We start from the raw sequence: 18,978 nt of genomic DNA, 5'->3' as shown, positions 1-18,978 counted from the left end.
GAGAGAGAGAGAGAGGAGAGAGAGAGAGGAGAGAGAGAGAGAGGAGAGAGAGAGAGAGGAGAGAGAGAGGAGAGAGAGAAGAGAAAAGAGAGAGAGAGAGAGAGAGAGAGAGAGAGAGAGAGAGAGAGAGAGAGAGAGAGAGAGAGAGAGCTTTCCTAGAGACCTGTGATACCCTGCTTTGACTGAAGAATTGAATGCAGTTTACTAAATAGTTGCTTCCTTAGACACTGGAATTCTTTCAAGAAATGAAATCTGTGGGGAGGAAAAACAACAGTAGTCTGAGTCAAATGCATGTGCATGTATGTTTCATCTTTCCAGAAGCAGTGTTCAGCCTGATTTGGTCACCGTTCCCAAAGCATGGGTAAAGACAAACCTGATCCATATGTGTAAAATGTTTGGCCTTTATGGCAGGTATGAATTAGCCCCCAAGTACACTGAGTTACTTCAACTGCTAGTAAGTTTAATATGCTAACTTTCTTGCTAGAAGCAAAATTCCTTCATATTCAGAAGCCTGTCAGGAGAACAAGGTGGCTTTCAAAAGAACTTTCACTTATGCCATTTCAAAATTCTAACGGGTTGAATTTATATTTAAAATAGCATTTCACATAACACTTGAAGGGCTAATGTGAGCCAGGCCTTGGAGAAATACTGTTGGTCCAGACCTTCACCTCCATTAATCAGATGCTGCTCCAGTTAGAGAAAAAGAAGGGCAAAGACAAGGATGACCCTTTAGTCCAGGTTCAGTGACTTGGAAAGCTGCTCTGCACCTCCCCTGCAGCCCCTCTTTCCCCCCTCCCCCCAGTCAAGTAATCGAGCTGTCATCACTTAGGTCCAGCGAGGGGATTGTTCGGGATTTCACTGTTCATCCTTTTGCAGAGAAAGGAAAAAAAAAAGGGAAAAAAATCCCCACATTGTCAGAGTAATGCCAAACTCCCTATGAGTGGGATGAGTAGAGCAGATGCTGGAATGTGATGCCAAAGCGGCTCCCCTTCCTCTGTGCCTTGGGTGCCTATAAATTGCTCGGGCGCGTTTGTCAGCCTCCTCTTCTCCTGGCAGGTGGCATCGGAGCAGAATCCTGCTCTCAGTCTCTGTGTGTGTGTGCCCGGCCGAGAAGCGCTCCTCTCCTAGCTCGTGCTCGCTCCTCGCTTCCACGTCTCAGCTTTCTTCTAGTGCCTCAAAGGGTATTGGGAACAGGAGCCAAGGGGTCGCCGCCTCTGCCCGAGGCTCGAGAACTGCGTCTGCTGCTGCTTCTCCTTCCAGGCAATTGGCTCTGCACGCTCCAGGAGTTGCACGGCTGAGCTCGCGCTCCCAGCCCTGCGTGCGCCTATCTTAGAGTTGTGCTTGGGGGAAGGAGAGGGAGGGGGCACAGGCGAGAAGGATCTCCAGGAGAAGACAACGCGTCAGGAAGAGGGGGAAAGCAACTTCAGACGAAAAGTTGATTCGAACTGGCATAGTATGCAAAAAAGGGGAGAAGTCGATGACTAGCGACAGCATAAAAGTGTGAGAGGCTTCAGTGGTACCCAGGAAGCGGGCGGTTCCTCTGCCCCGCTCACCCTCTCCCTCTCGGCTGCTGCAGCGGCGGCGGCGGCAGCAGCAGAAGCTTAGCTACAGAGGCGGCAGCGGCAGCAACAGCGGCAGCAACAGCAGCAGCAGCAGGAGCAGCCACAGGTGCGAAGGGGCTAAGGGGCGCAGAGGAGGCGAGAGGGCGCCCTCGTCCCCCTCCCCCTCCCCCCCCCCGACTCTCCTCCTCCTCCCCAGCCAGCTTGGGACTTTAACTCAAGTCACCTTTCTCCCGCCCTCTCGCCCTCCCTCCCCAGCGGTAGCCACAGCAGGGAGGAGGAAGAAGAAGAGGAGGAGAAGAGCTGCCGGACGCTCGGCGGCCCAAGGGAGTTAGGGGTTCGTAGGGGGTTAGTTTTCGGCTCTGAGGAGGTCCCCGCCCAACCTTCAAAATTTTGTCCAAAAGCAGACAAGAGGATCGCCCCGCGCTGAGCCGGTTGGTGGGCAGCAGGAGGCGCCTGATCGCCGCCGGGGCCCTGGGGGTGGTGATGGTCCTGCTGCTGGTCATCCTCATCCCGGTGCTGGTGAGCTCGGCGGGGACGTCGGCACACTACGAAATGCTGGGCACCTGCCGCATGGTCTGCGACCCCTACGGGGGCACCAAAGCGCCCAGCACAGCAGCGACCCCCGACCGGGGCCTCATGCAGTCGCTGCCCACCTTCATTCAGGGCCCCAAAGGCGAAGCCGGCCGGCCGGGCAAAGCCGGCCCCCGAGGACCTCCCGGAGAGCCCGGGCCGCCGGGCCCCGTGGGGCCGCCCGGAGAGAAGGGGGAGCCGGGCCGTCAGGGCCTGCCGGGTCCCCCTGGGGCTCCGGGACTGAACGCGGCCGGAGCCATCAGCGCCGCCACCTACAGCACTGTGCCCAAGATCGCCTTCTACGCGGGCCTTAAGCGCCAGCACGAAGGCTACGAGGTCCTGAAGTTCGACGACGTAGTCACTAATCTGGGCAACCACTACGACCCGACCACGGGCAAGTTTACCTGCTCCATCCCAGGCATCTACTTCTTCACCTACCACGTCCTGATGCGCGGTGGGGATGGCACCAGCATGTGGGCTGATCTCTGCAAAAACAACCAGGTGAGGAAAGAAAGTGGGGTTGGACAGAGGTGGGACACTGAGGGCGAAGGGTGAAGGTAGAGGAGATCTGGGAAATGAAACTGGGGTGGAGTAATGGAAAAGGAAGTGGGGAAGGGGAGACATAACCAAGATTCGGGTGGGAGAGGGATGGATGGGACACTGGTTTACTGAAATTTCTAGGAGTGGGAAAAGGGTGGATCCCTCTCTTCCTCCCCCCCCGACAGCGGTTAGAACGGTGGGTCAGTTTGGAGAGAGGGCGGTCCCAGGCTGCTATGAGATAGCTCGAATCCTCCACCCCCAACCTTCGACTCCAGGAGAGGTCAGATCCAGGAGCGGGCAGGAATGCGCGAGAGAGTTCCCTGAAGGTGAAAAAGTTGGGACCTGTATCGTCTGGAAGAGAAGGGACGAATAGGGACAGGACCAACAAGACAACCTGGCTCTCTCGGGAACTTAAAGTGGGGTGGGGGACAAAGTTCCAAGTAGATGCTCGGAGAAGGGGGGCGCAGGAGAGTGAGGAGTTCCTGACCTGGTGGCCAAAGGGACCCGCGCTGCCTCCTAGAACAAAGGAAGGGAGAGGACTCTGAAGTGTGAAAAATTAGAACCCCTACTTCGGTAAGTGGGAGGAGAAAGAACAAGACGGGGGATGTTTCCAGGATGTCCCAGTAGAAAGACCAGAATGCCCGTGGGGGACTCGTGTGGGCAACACGACACCCGCACCGCACGGGCCTGCGCGGATGCGCACGGAGTAGCACGATTTGCGCTAAATTGCTTCGCCCAGTTTCTGCCCTGGGCTTCAAAGACGAAACTTCGTACCCTCCTAGTCTTCTGCCCTGGCCCTGGGCGCCGAGGTCATTTGAGTGTAGGCCCCCCCCACCCCACCCCCCCAAGCGTGACTGCGTTAAGGGTGGGAGTAGAAGAGCCCAGGGAGACGTAGCGGCCTTCTCCACTCGGAGAAGTAAAAGAGCCTTCCGGGAATTGGGTTCGCGTTTAACTCGGGAGAACCGTCCTGCTCCTAGCGCCTCTCACTCTTACTCCAGCAGCGAGCTGCTGCAGAAACGGAAATCACGCTCCGTTCTGTGTTTGGAGACAGAACAATGCTGTAATCCTCTCTTCAAAGAGGCTCTAAGGAAAGCCTCTCTACTGCGCTTTTAAAATACGCGCCCGCCTCCCTCCCTCCGAACCAACTCACTCATTCACTGGCTTTGCAACACCTTGCTAGGCGGCTTGTTTTGAGAAGAGTCGGGATGTTAATTGGGTGGCAATTAACGGGAATCCTCTACTTCCCTCCCTAGGTTAACTGTTCTGGCAGGGGTTGGATATCACCACTTACTCAAATACGGAAATCAGGGCTTCAGGTCACTCTTCCTCCTCTTTCCCCAACCACCAAAGGCCTTTCCTGGCTTAACTCCCAGGTCGGCTCCATCAAAACAGAGGCCAGATGATAGCTGCCTGAGAAGGGTCTTCCAAAAGGGAAGAGAGCTTGGGACCTCCACAAAACCAGACCGTAGATTCTCCACAAAAAGGACAAAGGCCTTTTTTTTCCCCTTTAAGGGGCCTTCAGGGCCCAAGGAATAGAAAAGAGGCAAACTGCCACCAGGAGGCACTGACAGGGATGTATTATTACACTTATTATGAATGAAGATAATATTCAAATAAATAGAATTCTTCTCTGATTTCCTGATAGTTATAGATCCGTGGCTGAAGGCAATATGAATCACGTAAGAAATTAGGTCATTTGGGGTGTCACGATACCCTGAAAGATATATTTACATTTATAGACGACCAATCCCTAGGCTTTTTTTTTTTTTTCTCCAGCACTGCACTTACCTCTTTAATGGAGATAAGTGATAGACAGCATAAGTGGAGGAAACGGGAAACAGGGGGGAAAACCATTAAAACATTACTGCATTTTTAGTTTAAAATTTTTTACTTCTCAAAATCCATAGAACATAACCAACATGGATGTGCAAGTTTCAGTTCTATGGACACAAATTAAGTTTTAAGAAAGTATATGCAATGGACTGATTATTCATTGATGTAATAAGCTTCCAATTTTATTACAAAATATTTTTAAAAATCACTTTTTAGAGATCTGGGCAGTAGAATAGAAAGCAGAGGAATATTCCATTTCAAACAGTTGAAATTTTGATCCCCAACCTACTCAGCCTGTGTATATTATGTGATTTCATTAAAACCTTTCTTCCAAAGGCTAATTACTTCGGTATTTTTAATTATTGTATTGGTAGAGTTTCACATGCAGAGACCTCCTTGGTTTATAAGTTCTACAGTGATCAAAACGAGAAGGTAGCAGATAGCCAAGCTTTGTGCCTGTAGATGTGTAAAATGTGTAATGTTTTAAATCATTTAGATAACTTAATTCTGCCAGATGTATGCAACAGGTAATTCAAAAAAAAATCCATATGGTATTAAGCAGTAGATTTAGAGATAAGACTCTTCTGGCTCTGAAATAATGGATCCTGTTGTAAGGTCCAGTCTGCTGGCAGAAACTGTGATGAGAATCCCACAAAAGAATTCTTCCTTCATTCCCCCACCCCTCCCCAATTATACAGCATTCTGATCATTTCTTGGAACCATTTTCCATCTTCCCCTGCCTTCCTCCCCCCCACCCCCTTCCTGGCTTAATTTGTGTCCATAGAAGTGAAACTTATGCATCCATGTCAGTGTTACATTTTATGGATTAAAGAGAGACAAAAATTTTTTCAAACAAAAACTGCAATATGCTCTCGGATAGGGAGGAATGCCACTGTATCATAACCATGTGAGAGCCATTTCATTTATGCTCTGTGTTGAATGCAGGATCACAGATGGAAACATCAAAGGCCAGTAAATTAATCTGATATGCCACTTACCCTTTTGTTTATGGTTCCTCAGAAGTACTATGAAAATGAAATGATGAGGACTTCAGTAGCAATTAATTAAATTAGTAAATGTCTGCCATAAATATAGTCTCTAATGATAAACCTTTAATAATAAGATAATGATACTAAAAAAATATTCTTTCTGTCTTACTTTGATAAACTTACCCCTAAGAGAGATATGGCTCCCCCCCCCCTCACCATGAAAGCTTAAATTAATTTTTATGCTTTGTCTCTTTTGTTGCTTATGATAGGGTAAGGCCAAAATTATTCAAAGTAAAAATTAAAAAAAATCAATCCCTGATATACCTGCATGAAGCAGGAATTAAACAGGAAACATGCTTAAGAGAAAACATTATTATTCTATTGAAAGTATCATTTCTGCTTTTAAAACCAAAATAAACTAGCCAGTGAAAGAAGAAAAAGATGAAAAAAAAAGACAATTTAATAATACAGATTTTTTTTTAGAATTTCCTTAAATATCTGATCTTATTTTTAAGATAAATCCTCTAGTGGGTAGACAGTTATTGGTGTGATTACTGTTGTATATTTGTTATCTTTTTATGGACTTGGGAAAATACTGGAAGATAAAAGCAAATTCTGAGGCAACCTATAATACAGAAAAGATGGTGGAATACATTCAGGGATATACTAGTGATAGTGGGTTCAAGAAAGCATCACATTTCCAGAGAAAACATCCAAATCAGTGTACATTTAGGAATTCAAAATCATCTTCAGGGTGAATATATTTCCCTTAATAGTCCAAGAGCTTCAAGAATTGCTGAAGTCACAGAGCTGGCTCCGAAGTGTTTGCAGTTTCCAGGTCCCATTATACCTTTACAATACGATGAGGTGGGCAGGCATATTCAATTATAACAAGTATACTAGAGAATGATAATTGTTTAATTTGGAAGGGCTTCTGGCAGAGTATTTTAAAATCTTCAGGGATTCTTCTCAGACATTAAAAAGAAATTGCACTGGCTTTCCCAAACAAAGAAAGGGAAAACTGTAAGGGCAAAAATGCTGGAATGCGGGATCAAACTAATGTATTTATGGGGTTTTGTGGGGATACACAACTGAATATAAATTGCTTTATATCTTAAGGACTGTCACCTATAAATCATATCATTTTAATAGAGAGAATGATTCTTAGCCCTGAAATGCCCTTCTCGAGGAAGCCCTTAATATTTAAACCACTAAGCTGCAAAATAGACTTAAGGCTCAAATACAAAATGTTATATAAATTCTATTTACAGCTATTAATTATATACTGGATTGCTAACCACATGGATGGATTTTTTTTCTATCTAGTAGTGCAAAGAATTATTCTGGGATTGATTTGTCACCACCCTTTGAAACCCAGGCTTATTGGTTTTTGTTTTGTTTTGAATATTTATTCCACATAGCAATATCGTATGGATAGGGGGTTTTCTTAGGACTTATGACTAGATGGAGCTAATGACTCCAGGTGATCACATTCTTCTAAGCTGGTAATTAATTCCCAGGAAATGTTCTGTGGTTCAATTATTATTATTTAATAGTCAAAGCAGATCATCTGACTCAGTTGGTGTATACATTTGAGTTAATATTCCCAAGTATAGTCACATGGTATATTGCCATCATCATCAAAATATAAGTGGAAGTTCCCATTGTGTTAAATTGTTCTACTGCCTATAAGCTCTTCTTACCCTTTGGTATATGATACCTAGAAAGATTTCTCCCTGCCATCCCCCTTCCTTACTCAGATTACTTTTTGAGGTCAGGAATGTCAAAGAGGTTTCTCCTCTTTTAACATTTCAGCATTAATGTGGCATCATCCTACATGAAAATTTAAATGTTAAAATCTATCATTTAAACTTTGAAGGAAAGGCAAGGAAATTCCATTTCTGGCCCCTCCTCCTCCAGTTTGCCAAATGACCAAAGTCCAGCATATTATCCACCAAGTCATCTAGTATTGCCTAGTAGAGGCTCGCCTGGGCGTTCCATCACCGGCTCCTTTACTTGGGGCGGGGGGACTATTCTCGGATGTGGTAACTGGTCACAAAGAGGAAGGTGCTTTACTCAAATAAATCACCTACCAATATGCTTGCTGAAATACTTTACAAGGCAGAACCAAAGCAGAGCTAAATGAATCTGAAGCCTAATCGGAGTTGTAGATGCGACAGAATGCTCATATCACTTGATGTGATGGGCAATTTGACTGTTTGCAAATGCCTATCAACTCCCTAATGAGATCACAGACCCAATTCATGAGCAGCTTACATGCTGAAAACCAAAAGGAAATGACACGTTTCCAGCCATCAAATCCTAAAAGTACATTCAATTAGAGAATTCACATTCCAAGCAATGTGGAACTCCTAAATAATGGGAATTTAGCTCCTTTTGTATCTTTTCCGTTATGCTCAGGTTAATTAATTGATTTAAAGGGACATATCAGCATTGCCTGAGTAAAAAGATAAATATATAGAAACAGAAACTCCAGATGAACTTAGTTTGCCTAATCGAAGGTGTTCAATGAGCCTGGTTTCCAAAGAGTCGTGACTGGCAGGAACTTTTCTGATCCAGGTGATGCAATAGAAAGCTGGCCTTGGATGAGATGAAGGAAGACCCAAGGTCACATCCTGCCTCTGACACTTCAATAGCTATATGACTCTCCTTAGGTCACAAAGTCTCACTTGAGTTTTAGTTTGACTGTAAAATAAGGAATAATAATAGCCCCTGCCTAGAGAGATAATATATGTCAGACACTTTGAAAATCTTAAAGTGCTATATCATCCTCATCCTCATCCTCATCCTCATCCTCATCTCAGGTTCTTGTAAACTGTAAGCCCATACTATAGATTTCCTTTTTTTATGTTTGGAAGGTTCTAAGGACCTAACAGATTTATTAGTTTTCATTAGTTTAAAAAATCATCAAGATCTGCTCAGGCCATTCAGAATATATTTATTTGCCATAAGGTTTGCTTAAAGACAGTATCTTTATGATTATTTTTAAAAATCCAAGCAGTTCCTTGGGTCTCTTTTTTTGGACCACAAATCCTACAGAATTTCCTACTAAGGCAAAGCAACAAACATTCATTAAAAGCTAGGTGCCACGCATTGTGCTAAGTTCCAAAAGTGAGGACTAAATGCAGGTATAAAGATGCTCAGATTCTTCTGGCTCCTTGCCACGCTGCCTAGTTAGCAGGGATTTAAATCAAAGCGCAAGAAATTGTTTGTTTTTTCTTCCAGAAGAGATGCTGGATGGGTGAATGGAGTTAGGTCAGGAGGAGAGTTTTTTGAAGGAGGGGGAAAACTGTTTTTGAGTTGTTTCAAGTAATAAATGTCATGCTGGTGATGATAACTAGCAGTTAAAACTGACAAGGAAGCTGAATAGAACCTCAGCGAAAGGCTGCCCTCAAGATCTGTGCAACAGGACTGAGAGAGAATGGAAACCATGGTGTAATGATATCATTCTTTTTCCAGTAACAAATAGCTGTAGACCAAATGGCCCAATTTCCGTGCTATGAAGGATCCCATTAGAGAAAGGATGAAGTCCACAGTTCTCGCTGAAGTCCAGGTCCTAAGTTTTGAACAATCATTTTAATTCCATGTCTATTTTACATAGGTCCGTGCTAGTGCGATTGCTCAGGATGCCGATCAGAATTACGACTATGCCAGTAACAGTGTGGTTCTTCACTTGGAACCAGGAGATGAAGTCTACATAAAATTAGATGGAGGAAAAGCACATGGAGGAAACAACAACAAATATAGCACGTTTTCTGGATTTATTATTTACGCGGACTGATCATTCAGAAACTAAGCGTACTTCTTCTGAATCTGAGCACTGGATCCATAAAGGCTCATGCCTGTGAATCAAGCATCCCAGTGGATACCAACAGTGGGGCACCTCAATAGTGTGTGTGTTGGGGGGAGGGGGGGAAATCAAATGCTACCTGACTCACATCTGTACAACTCAGAAAAAAAACAAACCCATATGTTAAAAAAAAATTAAAAGCAAGATAACGCAGATGTGTGATCCACTACCGCCGCCAAAGCAAATACTCCTTAATGTTAGTGTCCGTGTGAATGAAGTCCTATAGAGATCACAACTTTTTATAGAAAAGTCTACTACACTGAATTATTTCTTCAATATATATGATACTTTGGTGTATTATGATATTGCTGCTTTTATCCATATGTCAGCTTTGGTTCTTGTGAGTTTACCTGCTAATTATGATAACTGGAGGCTGCTTAGAGTGGGGTGAGGGATGCTTTTACACGAAAAAGAAAGGTTTGAGGGAAAACATTGTTTCTTTCCAAAGAGATTGTTTGCCTTGTACTTTTGTTACTTTTACACCTAAACCTAGGAATGATTCAGCTTTAAGCCTTAACCTGGAATGTTCTAGATCTTGTGGGAAGTAATTCTCAAACCTTGTATTATTGCCACATAGTTTCATTTGTGTTAATTTGGTTTCTTCCTCCCTCTAATGATGATTTTTAGAAACAGATATAGAGTGTGACATTGAATCGTCCTGTATATGTGCTAAGAAACATGTATAAGTATCTACAGTGTTTAGATAGCTTCATAATTGTTCATTTTGTCGATATAGATATTGAGTCCATATTTGAAAAAACAACCAACCAACATTACACTTTCTTCAAAAGGCAAAAAGCATTCCTTCTTCAGTATAAATCCAGATAGCAGCCCTGTTCCCCATCCTCACCCCTAATGCCGTGGGCTGGAACAAAAGATTTTTGATGCACAAAGGCTTAATTTGAGCCACTGCATGAATTACCAAGGGGCCAGACTGTAATGCCTTCAAACCCTTACTACAAGTTTGTAGCCTGAGGTGGTTTCAAAATTAACAGAGAGACATATTATCAATACAACAAGATGTATATATTTTATATACAATATATATTATATATAATATGCACATTATATATAATGTATATATAGATTATATGTGGCTTAGGCACAGTGGCTATAGAGCTTAGAGAACTACATTTTTAAAAAAATATACTCTATATGGTATTTGAATTATTTTGATTGTCAAAAATATATGAAGTACCAAAATAACAGATTTAGTGAAAATGGCTCCTGTTAAGAATTTTTAAGAGCATATTATTTTGTCTCAGTCGAAGATGGCCTGGAGCATGTTTTCCCTCTTATTGGACCACTCCTCCTCCTCTCTTATTCAAACCAAGAGTTTCTTCTCCAGATGGTGGTAGACTATTAACATTAGGCTTGCAGGAACAAAGTGGCTTCTCCTTCAGTGCTGATATATTACTTGTATCGGAGCTATCAATTTGTCCTTGTTTCAGAGGTGGCCTGAAACTGACACTAATGTGGATTTTGAGAGCAGAAAGTGGCCCAAATCCAGCCTCTCTGGTTAACACATACTGCCAAAAGCCATCTCTTTAATCTACTGAGTGAAAGATACAGACTATGCGTTGTCATACGCTGAACTGTCAAACAACTTCTCCCATAATGATGAAAAATCTATTCCTTGCTATTTGCCTTTGAAGATTCTTTGACAAATAGCTTTTAGAACCAGAAATTTAAAAATATTTAGCTTGCTGAAGGAATTCTATGAGTCCTTTTTGGCTTTTTTTTTTTAAGAAACTAGTTTGTCCCTTTGGCTTGTCCCTTTTGGGACGGTTCCATTCCAAGTCCGTGGGTCATCACCACGCTCGTTTTCAGTAAACCCCTAATGTGGCCTAGCCAAGATCTCAAAAAAAAGCAGTATGTTGTTCATCAATATATTTATTTATAGTTACTGTTTTCCCCAGCAACATGCTCCAGTCTGACTAAATACTATGATTCATTGGATGGAAAGCATGAAGATAATCATTGATATAATGATTGATCCTGACTGGCCTTCCTAATTCTAAGCTATTTCATCAAGAGATTAAAATGGACTTCTCTTCTACGTAAGGGTCTTTCACAGTTGTGAATATGTATATTTACTACAGAGTAAAGTGGAAGCAAGGTTTGGTGAAGCTTTGTGTGTATCAACTAGAAGAGTAAACATTTCAAGCAAAAGATTTATTTTTAGGAGTGGAGCCCATTAAGGGGTTAAAAAAAAGACTTTATTCCACGAGAAAAAAAATACAGAGCTGGGTACCAAGCTCTCAAAATCAAGACTGTCATTTCTAATAGATATGACCTTTTCTTCAGATAAATAAGCATTGCTTACCCCTGCTTAGGTCCAGAGAAAAATACTCAAATAAAAGGTACACAAAAGAAATGGGAAAACATATAAGGCAAACATTTCTTTCTTCTTATTTTTTTTGCATCATATCTTACAAACCAATTAAATTGTGGCCTTTGTTATACATGTAACTATGATGATTCATTAAACTATATTATGTAATATATTTCAACTTTTATTATTGCATTTTTATAATTCAGAACGAATGTCCATGTGGCTCACGCTTACACGTTTCCAAAAGCATGAGAACAAAATTGAGAACAAAAGAGTAGTGAGGAGAGGGGGCCAATTTTATTGTTTGTATATATGGAAGAGAGAGAGAACACACATTGGGTATTTCATTTAAAAATATTTTTCAACATTTGTGAATTGGTACTTATGTGACAGTATCTTTTGAAGAAAAAAAAAACTTCCAATCTCAAGTTCAATTGCTACAGAAGCTACTTTATAGTGCCATATTATTCATTAAGCATTAATTAAAGAACAGCAGGATAATTAGTAGGATCATCAATATTACAAGAAAGCTCAAATTGCTCCAGAGGGGGGTAATTTAACAGGAAACAGTTTAAATTTTCTCAAGTAGTGCAGCTGATGAATCTTCAAAAGAGTCCAATTATTCTGTAGGTATAGGATTAAAATCATTGTTGGGGAACAGGTATTTCTCTATTTTTTTTAATTTAAAGGGAAACCAATATTAGAGGCCACCAGATTCAGAGATAAGGCAAATTTCTCATTACTCTAATAGAAAGAAAGATTATTAGCCCTGTGGGGTTCTGGCTGACTTCCCACAGATTTACCCCAGCCACCTCGCTTCCCAGAATGATTGGTTTTAAAGTTACCAGGGCTTTCAAATCGTTTGATTTTTCTCTGTTAAGTTTCATCTGAGAGATTCATTATTGATTTTATTATTTGAAAGTTAGCCATCGTTGAGGGTTCACTGCTAGTATCTTCCTAATTGCATCCTTAGATATGCCTCTAGTTAACATCTTCGGAACTATATTGTTGAAGATATGGGAATAGCCATGACCTCCGTATTTCATCAACCGATGTTTAGTATGTATGTCATGAGCAATCAAAAGTTGGTCTTCATGGCCTTCATTCAACAGTAGCCGAATCCTGCAAAAATATTAACATATTACTTGGCATTTGTCTAGCATTCTGTATTTTCTGGGTGCTTTCGAACTATTTTTATTCATGAATCTTATTTTGCTTACAGTAAAGGATAGTGTCTTCTGCTGTCGCTCTCGTAAGAGATCCTTAATAAGTATTTTTCGGTGAGGATGATATTGCTGAATTCTGGTAGAGACATCTGGATTCAGAGCACATAAATGGATCATTCTTGCCTCAGCTATTTATGGCATAATGTGCCAAAACCTGCCTGAGGGCTTGCCTCTGCTAGGTGATGCTGTCTTGAGTGACCACTTTAGCATACCACCAGTGATATTTTGATCTGGCTTTACATTCAGGTCACCTCTCTCTAAGGTTTGTTCCTTCCCAAATTTCAGTGATCTCTCTGTTCCCTCTCTCATTCCCCTGCATTTAAAACCAATGCATGCTAAGAAGTGGGGTGAACCAGACTGTTCATGCTTCACATAACAAAACAAGAGGAATGTTTATTAAAGCAAAAACTGGGTGGCATTCTGAGAAGCCTTTAGAGTAAACAGGACGGGCAAGTTAGTAGCTTTAAAAATGGAAGGCGAATCTATCTTTCCCTGGTGTGCACAGGGAGTCTGAGTATTGCACACTCTTTGAAGTCGATGAGAATTCTGATTTAGTGGAACTCTTTGGGGGTAGGGCTAAATTGGCCCAGAAAAATTTATGATATCTTCCCTCGGCCTCAACAAAATTTCTGAAATAATTAATAGCTTCTTTAATATTTTATAGATGGATGAATGAACAATAGCTTTCCAACTATATAGCTCTAAAAATGATCTGAGAGATTCTACCCACTCTGCTTACTAGGATTGTCCCTTTTTGAATGGCTTGACTTCGGGCAACTGCCAAGTGGCTGTGTCCGCAGGTTGGACAATCCCTGCCATGGCCGAAGGAGTGTATTTGATGTCATTAGACTTCAGTTTGGAAACAATGCATGGCTGATGGGTTGCTTTGTATTGCTATATGAATGCCTAGCTAGCAGAAGGGAACAAAAGATGACTAGCAATTTTATTTTAGGGTTTTCAAATGATCTCCTGATGCCCTTAGCTTTGGTGGGAAGATTAGTTGGCATTCTAGCACATTAATCATATTTAATAACCACTTTAGTGCAAAATAAGGGATGGGGCACCACTACTAGCAGTTCAAAAAGATATGATCTGTGAACTCTGGCAGTGTAGTTTATATGACAAATTTGCATTTGTAGAGAAAATTCTTCATTTGCTGGCCCACCAAATGTTCAGGCAAATTCCAGATAGTCCGAGGAAACCGGAAAGCCATGCCCCAGCAAGTGATTGACAATGTACGTATACATGGATTTTATCACTCTAGAGCTAGATGGGACTTCAGAGATCATTGAGTTCAACTCCCTCTTTTATAGATGGGAAAATGACACTCACAGAGGTTAAGTGACTAGTCTTAGGTCACAAAGGTAGGAAGTGGTGGAGCTGGGATTTGAACCCAGGTCCCCTTGCTCTGAGTTCAGTTTCCTTTCCTTTGCAAAATGTAGCCAAATTTTATTTTTCTCATACGTGTCCTAGCTAACCTGTTGAAACCCTTTTCCAAATTAGTACAACTTAGTCCTCTGGAAGTTCTGGGGAGAATAGCCTTTAAAGAGATTTGTCTGTCTGGAAAATTTATAAGGTTTTATGAAAAAGGAGAATTTGGCTGTCTTTCTCTGTGTCTCTGTTCCTGTCTCTTTATCTGTCTCTCTGTCTCTCTCTACATCTACATTCACATAAACACAATCCACATCAGTGGAAGATATTCCCATGCCAAAATAAATCACACATTTTCCCCCTTATTGACACATTAACATACATAACTAAAGTTCTATTCAGTGGCTGTCAAAAAGTAAAATAAAATTAAAAACAAACAACTGGGATTATGAAGTCCTATTTTTTTTGCCTTAGGTTTTTTTTGGGGGATACCTCATACTTTTGCCATGTCTTTTCTGTTATCTGTGGAAATGGGGGAAATAATGCCCATTTACTATACACGGCTGTTATAAGGCTAGTTAATGATGGCAAAGTGACTTGGGTCATTCCTTGAAAGTACAGAAAAGCCACGAAATAACAAAATTGTGAAGTAAAAGAGAATATGGAAATATCTCATGTAAGGTGCGGTATTTTTCTAAATAGATGCAGGGCTCAATTTGTACCGTCTGATTTATTAAGTTGAGATACTAGAGACTCATCATCTCATGTGCTGCTTCCATAGGAAAGACACCAATGCATCTTTCCTAGAACAACCCATTTCCAACTGAAGACAGCAGCTTGGTTTTTAGTCACATAAAGCAGAAGAGCTTCCTGTTCCCTAGGCCATTTTGTGGAATGAACAGGTCTGGCAGAGATGCCGCCCGGAGGAAGGAACTACCATAGATGAGGCTAAAAAAAATTACAGTAATTATGGAGAGACAAATTAGTTACTAATTTGCAAACAAATATTAGAGAGAGACTCCAAGTGTGAAAAGCCAGTGATATAATAAGATTTGAGAAATGGAGCATAAGATTGAAAACAGGTGTTAGGCACAGCACATTTCTGGGGAAGAAAACCAGAGCCCAAGGCCACTGGTGCCCAGGCTTTAAAATTAGTTTGGACCAGACTATTAACTGTGGATTAGTGATGGAAATCAGGAACCGAAGGAACTGAAAATGCTGAGATGGAAGGCAGTTATATAATGGACACAGACTAAAATGCCAAAATACGTCATTCTAATGATTTAACCGAGAGCTCCAGTTGGATAGGGCAGCCCAAAGCAAGGCTTGAATTTTAGGTAACTATAAGGGGGGTAGAGATAAATCACTTAAAAGGTGTGGTGGTGATTTTTGTTGCATCTAAGGTACATTCAGAATAAATTCCTTTAGCTTCTTGACATCAAACAAAATTTTTTACCAGGTTTAATGTCTGCAACCTGCTGGCTTAGAGAAGGAATCATGGGGGAATTTTGGCTCATCTCCTAATACCTCCAGATGGACTCCCTCTAGAAATCACTTTGTGGCCATACTTGAAGCTTTGAGGGTGCTTGCTTCAAGGTGCGAGGATGAAGAGAAGACCCACAGCTACTAAAGGGCTTGGGGAAAAGGGAAGCTAATGGACAAGAAATTAACCAGCTTGAAAGTCACTGTCCAGGTCAACTTATATATCCCTCATAATACTGACGTCTTAGACTACTTATATTGTGGACTAAGGACTTCAGAGCTTTAGAATATTTGACAGGAATGCTTAGAGAAAAAGAATGTTCATCCCATTGTCTGAGATCTGATTGATGTGAAGAATCATCAATTCAAAACCAACCAACAGATATAATATTTTTACACAATTATATGTTGTACATATATACACAATTAAATGAAACAATTGATTTGATATTTGATACTATTCATTTTACTTGTCAAAGAAAACAAACGATTGCCCTTGGAAGACAAAACCTAGTTCTTGCTATACCATTAGGATAGGTCTAGACTCATTAGTTCATAATTATAAAATACAAATTGAATGCACTGAGAACAAAATTAAGTTTAACACAGTTTGTTGTCTGGTTCCAATAGAGAGAGCCATGTCCTGGGTTAACAAAATCAGCCCAGGTGTGGTCCCCATATGCTCCAATGCAATGGAATTTTCCTGCCTTATAGAAAAAAAACATCTATGATCCTTCCAGATCTGATAAATCCACTTGGAACAAGGGCAATATTGAGCGGGCAGCCTCATGGAAGTGATCTTTTTTCCATGGGAAGCACTGGGAAAGAGAAGGATTCAGAATCAGAGGATCTGTGTTCAAATCCTGGCTCTGTCATTTGCTACCTGTGTAACTTTTGTCAAGTCACAACTCTCTGAACCTCAGTTTCCTCATCATAAAATAATATATATTAACTAAATGACCTCTAAATCGCTGATTTTATGATATTCTACTTCCCAGCCAATACACGCACACACACACACACACACACACACACACACACACACACACACACACACTATAGCCATATCTCCTTTTTTATCTCTGAATTTAAGGCAGAAATATAAAAAGACTTTGGTCCAAGACCCACCCACTCTCTTTTCCTTTTCAAACTGAGAGTGTTAGCAAGAACTAGGTCTCTGTTCACCCCTGTGCTAGTCTTATGTATGTAAGTAATTTCTTTTCAGTTCAGACTAGGCAATGTACGAGTTTGCAGTGTCCTTCTATTAAGGAACTAGGTATGATCCTCAACTATTTATTGTTGCTAACTTCCCCATATCCAACATGTTGTCAAATCACCTCCATTCTACCATCGCAATATCTTTTTTTAAATTTTTTATTCTATTCTATTCTATTTTATTTTATTTAAACCCTTAACTTCTGTGTATTGGCTCCTTGGTGGAAGAGTGGTAAGGGTGGGCAATGAGGGCCAAGTGACTTGCCCAGGGTCACATAGCTGGGAAGTGTCTGAGGCCAGATTTGAACCTAAAACCTCCCGTCTCTAGGCCTGACTCTCAATCCACTGAGCTACCCAGCTGCCCCTGCAATATCTTTTTTCTATGCCTTCTTCATTTTTTTATGATGCCACCACTGTGATGCAAGCTCTCATCACCCCACCCCATCCCCCATCATCTAAGAAACTCTAGTGGCTCCATATTAACTCCAGCATCAAATAAAAAAAGCATCTCTTTGGCTCCTTCATAACCTGGTCACTTCCTATCTTTCTATTTTCCCATACTTAAGTATTCCTCTACTCCGTCTATTCCTTAGTCCCATGACACTGTACTTTTTTTTTAAACCCTTGCCTTCCATCTTAGAATGGCTACTAAAGACTGGTTCCAAGGCAGAAGAGCAGTAAGGGCAGGCAATTGGGGTTAAGTGACTTGCTCAGGGTCGCATAGCTAGAAAGTATCTGAGGCCACCTTTGAACCCAGGTCCTCCTGTCTCCAGCCCTGACTCTCCATCCACTGAGCCACCTAGCTGCCCCCGACATTGTTCTCTTTGCTGTTCCTTATATAAGACATTCCATGTCTAGACTGAATCCATTTTCATTGGCTGTTATCCATGCCTGGAGTGTTCTCCCTCCTTATTTCATGTTTCAGTTTCTCTGGCTTCTTTCAAATCTCATTTAAAATCTCATTTTCTTCAAGAAGCCTTTCCCAAAACCTTTTAATGCTAATGCCTTCCTTCTGAGATTATCTTCAACTTATCCTGTATCTTATCTTATTTGCACACAGTTCTTGAGCATTGTCTCTCTTCCCCTTAGACAAGTGATGGCGAACCTTTTAGAGATGGAGTGCCATGCCATTCCCCTGCCCCCAAGTGTTGGGGGCACCCCGCCGCTCCCCCTTACCTCACACAGGGGAGGGAAGAAGCGCTCTCTTTGGGCTGCTGGGTGGAGGGGCAGATGATGTGAAAAAATGTCTTCAGGCACAATGGAGAGGGGGAAGGGAGCAGCTTTGCCCAAGTCCCTCTGCCTTTCTAATAATGAACTCTGGGTAGGGGGAGGGTGTCCATGTGCCCACAGAAAGTGCTCTGTGTGCCATCTTTGACACCCATGCCATAGGTTTGGCATCGCTGCCTTAGACTGTAAGCTCCTTCAGAATAAGGGCTCTTTTTTTGTCTTTCTTTAATTCTCTAATGTTTTGTACTGTCTATAATCTGCCCACCTCCTGCACGAAAGAGATGCTTAATAAATGCTTGTTAACTTGTCTTGACATGACTTGTTTTTACTTTATTTTTTGGCAAATGTTTGGAGGAAGGATTTTGTATTCTTTTCTAAATTGTATCTCATCTTAAGAAATGCTTTTAATAAAGCATAAAAGCTTGTCTCATGGTGAGTTATGATACTGAATCTATCCCATAAAAAAAAAAAGATAAGTTAGTCTACTTCAATCTTAGTGGTAAAGATTAAAAGTGCTGGTTGGATGAACTAAGAAAAGAAGCTCCATTTTGATGTCCTTTTCCACTGTGGTCATGGGACGTTCTCTCTTATAAATCAACAAGTATTTATTAGGTACCAACTCTATCCTAAGAGCTAGGGTTACAAGATCAAAGGATGAAGTTATCTCAGCTTGCAAGAAGCTTGCATTATATCAGGAGAATAATATTGCACGCACATACACAGACATATATACACATGCAAAATAAATATAAGGCAA

General features: G+C 41.6%; 1 protein-coding gene across 1 annotated transcript; it reads left to right on the top strand.

The window, feature by feature from the left end:
- The first annotated feature begins 2,045 nt into the window (after nucleotides 1-2,045).
- Nucleotides 2,046-9,296, top strand: C1QL3 (complement C1q like 3). Its single transcript, XM_044679322.1, has 2 exons — nucleotides 2,046-2,633; nucleotides 9,117-9,296. Exons 1-2 carry the CDS (start codon nucleotides 2,046-2,048, stop codon nucleotides 9,294-9,296), a joined length of 768 nt encoding a protein of 255 aa, XP_044535257.1.
- The last annotated feature ends 9,682 nt before the right edge of the window (nucleotides 9,297-18,978 follow it).

This window comes from Gracilinanus agilis, chromosome 5 (assembly GCF_016433145.1).
Source record: "Gracilinanus agilis isolate LMUSP501 chromosome 5, AgileGrace, whole genome shotgun sequence".
In the NCBI taxonomy this organism is placed as follows: Eukaryota; Metazoa; Chordata; class Mammalia; order Didelphimorphia; family Didelphidae; genus Gracilinanus; species Gracilinanus agilis.
The sequence above is the reverse complement of the archived record's forward strand: the minus strand, read 5'-3'. Positions and strand labels throughout refer to the sequence as shown.